The 2,500-nt window shown below is 41.6% G+C and overlaps 1 protein-coding gene across 8 annotated transcripts in view; it reads left to right on the forward strand.

Moving 5' to 3' along the window:
- Nucleotides 1-2,500, forward strand: part of LOC126581040 (capping protein inhibiting regulator of actin dynamics) — a 63,567-nt gene that overhangs the window by 60,432 nt on the left and 635 nt on the right. For all 8 annotated transcript variants that reach the window (XR_007609135.1, XM_050244457.1, XM_050244461.1 and 5 more), the window contains one exon: nt 464-2,500. This exon is cut by the window's right edge and continues 635 nt beyond it. Coding sequence is in view for 7 of the 8 variants with exons in the window: in XM_050244457.1 (XP_050100414.1) it covers nt 464-488 (25 nt within the window). In the remaining variant the exon portion in view is untranslated. The remainder of the gene's footprint in view (nt 1-463) is intronic.

Raw genomic sequence — 2,500 nt, forward strand, 5'->3', positions numbered from 1 at the left:
AAATATAATATGATGTTTTTTTAGAGAACGAAGGACATTTGCAGGAAACCCTTTTTAATGAGATTCCTCGTTGAAATTGAAAATAGAATTAAAAAATATTAACTTTTTTCAGCGTTTGTATTTACATTGAAGCTATCTTAAGCTCATTTTTTCTTGTATATCTAACTACATGTTTTTTATCATTCAATTGTTAGTGAATTGTTATCGAAAACCTTGGTTAACCTTGCAAAGGTTGAGGTTTGTTTTAAGCCTCATCTTTCTTAAATAGTACAGTATTTACCCTTTGCGTAGCATTATGTTTGCGTGATATCGTCACTAGCCTAATATTCTTCCACCTACCGGTTCTCACTTACTTATCTACATGGACTGCACGCGTTTGCCTAGCTTCTGTCGTTTGTTATAAAGCTTCTTGAACCGACCGCCATTTCTAACTTTCCCCGATTCCACCTTTCACCTTTTGCAGACTTGTCGCTCTTGTGAACGAGTAGGGCGCAGGAGAGATAAACAACGCACCGCAAAGTGGTACCCGCGGCTTATCAGGTCGATCGGCTAGAGCATATTTTAGGTTGATAGTAGCACACGCACTGCTCCATCCCACTCGGCCGATTCTACAGCAGCAAGACGAAGGAAGAAAGCATTCCTGATTTTCAACCACCAATACATCTGCTCCATATGCTCGGTCAAAGGGCTCCACAAATGCCCGGGCTAGGTGATACAGGTCGTATCAGATCAAGCACTGGGTCCTAGCAGCCTAGGGGAATGTCTCCTTTACCACCACCGGAATCGTCGCTGCTAAACGCCGGAAATGGATGAGTTTCACTGATAGTCAAACCACAATAGCTAAGCATAACTCAGACATGTTTTGAGCAGGAGCAACCATTCGCCTTGGGTCGATTGGTGAGGCCACAGTGCACGTTCGCCGCTGGGTAGTGCAGTGTAGGGTATTGTAGGTTAGCGCAGAAAGGTCGGAAACAGTAGCGCCTGTGTTAATGGTAGGATAGCGGGAGCTAAAGTTTCGAATGAAGATGCAACTTGCTGGAGATGCTAAAGATGATGTGAAAAATCAAACGGAGATATATTTATGTATACATATATATACACAAACAAACACAAGCAAAGAACACATTTGTGCATATATAAAAAAAAATATTATTTTTGCATCCAGCACGTCTTAATGGCTAGCTTTGGCGTAAGAAAGAGCATCACGGAACCTATGGGGTTATCAACTCTAGGTCTCTTCATACTTCATATTGTGCAATAATACAGTGAGAGAAACGAATGGAAGGTGCCTCCTAGGATGCGTCAATCCGGTTAACTAAGTTTTTTCGATATTTCATCTCAACTGTGAGCTCAAAACATATAATTTTGTACAAATAACATGTCATAGCAGGCTAGCTTCCAATTCGCGACGCCACTCCCTCAACGGAGCACTTATAACATTCTTTTTGTGCTCGTTACTCATCATGTTATGTGACCAACGTTCATCGTCGTGGAGCAGTATGGTTTCAATGTTGGTTTGTTTGAAATTTCCAACAGATTATCTGTTTGTGTGTTTCCGTGAGATTGTTTTATTTATTCTGTCTTCGTTCAACTAATCTCAATTTGTATAGTTTTTTCTTTTGGGAATCAAACGCTAGTGTTTGTTAGCAAAATTTCTGTTCACTTTTAATTAAAAAAGGTGTAAACTGAAACAACGTCACGGTGGTTCAATTTGCTGTTATTCTGGCGGAGCTTTTGTAGTGCATTGTTACGCACCCAATTGATCGGTGTAGGGACAGGAAGGGCGAACCGCGCTGATCATAGTTGAAGCTAAATGGAAAGCATTCAAATTGTAGTCTTTTCTCTCTTCAAAACATGATGCATCACCATTGTAAACCAAACTGTTAAATTGAAAAGTTGGAAATGAATAGAGAAACAGTAGAAAAGCATGAGACATTGTGCGTGAGGGAAGGTCACCCGAGGCGACCAGCTATCCTATCGGTTCGAAGCACATCAAAAGCCGTACTGATTGTCTATGGAAAGCCTCGTTCTTCTATATCCATAATCAAAATGAGTGACGCTCAGCACCATTGACTTTGCTTCGTTCTGGGCATAACTATGTCGGTATAATATCGAACCCATAAACGAGAAGCTCACGGTAAAGACGTCTTACTTGGCTCTTCTGCTGTTGCCGCTGCTTTTTCTGCTTGCAAAAGTTGCAATACCTGGCGGGGAATGGCTGAGATGGTGTTTTCCGCTCGCCACCGCATCCGATCCTTGGGCGCAGGGTACACACCACTGTGGTTATTATAAATAGAATGAATGCGAACTGGGGGAGAGGGCCGTGAATGGCGGTATGTGCGAGAAACGATAATCCTAGTATTCTAATCTGTTAAATTATGTATAAATCAAAACAATTGTGAAGTTAAGTGTCTTTGTAAAACACACACATACAACACACGCATACACTTGTGAGAAGGTGAGATGAGGGCCGATTCGATCGAACGCAACCCGATCGTTC

Source organism: Anopheles aquasalis, chromosome 2 (genome assembly GCF_943734665.1).
Source record: "Anopheles aquasalis chromosome 2, idAnoAquaMG_Q_19, whole genome shotgun sequence".
NCBI lineage: Eukaryota > Metazoa > Arthropoda > Insecta > Diptera > Culicidae > Anopheles > Anopheles aquasalis.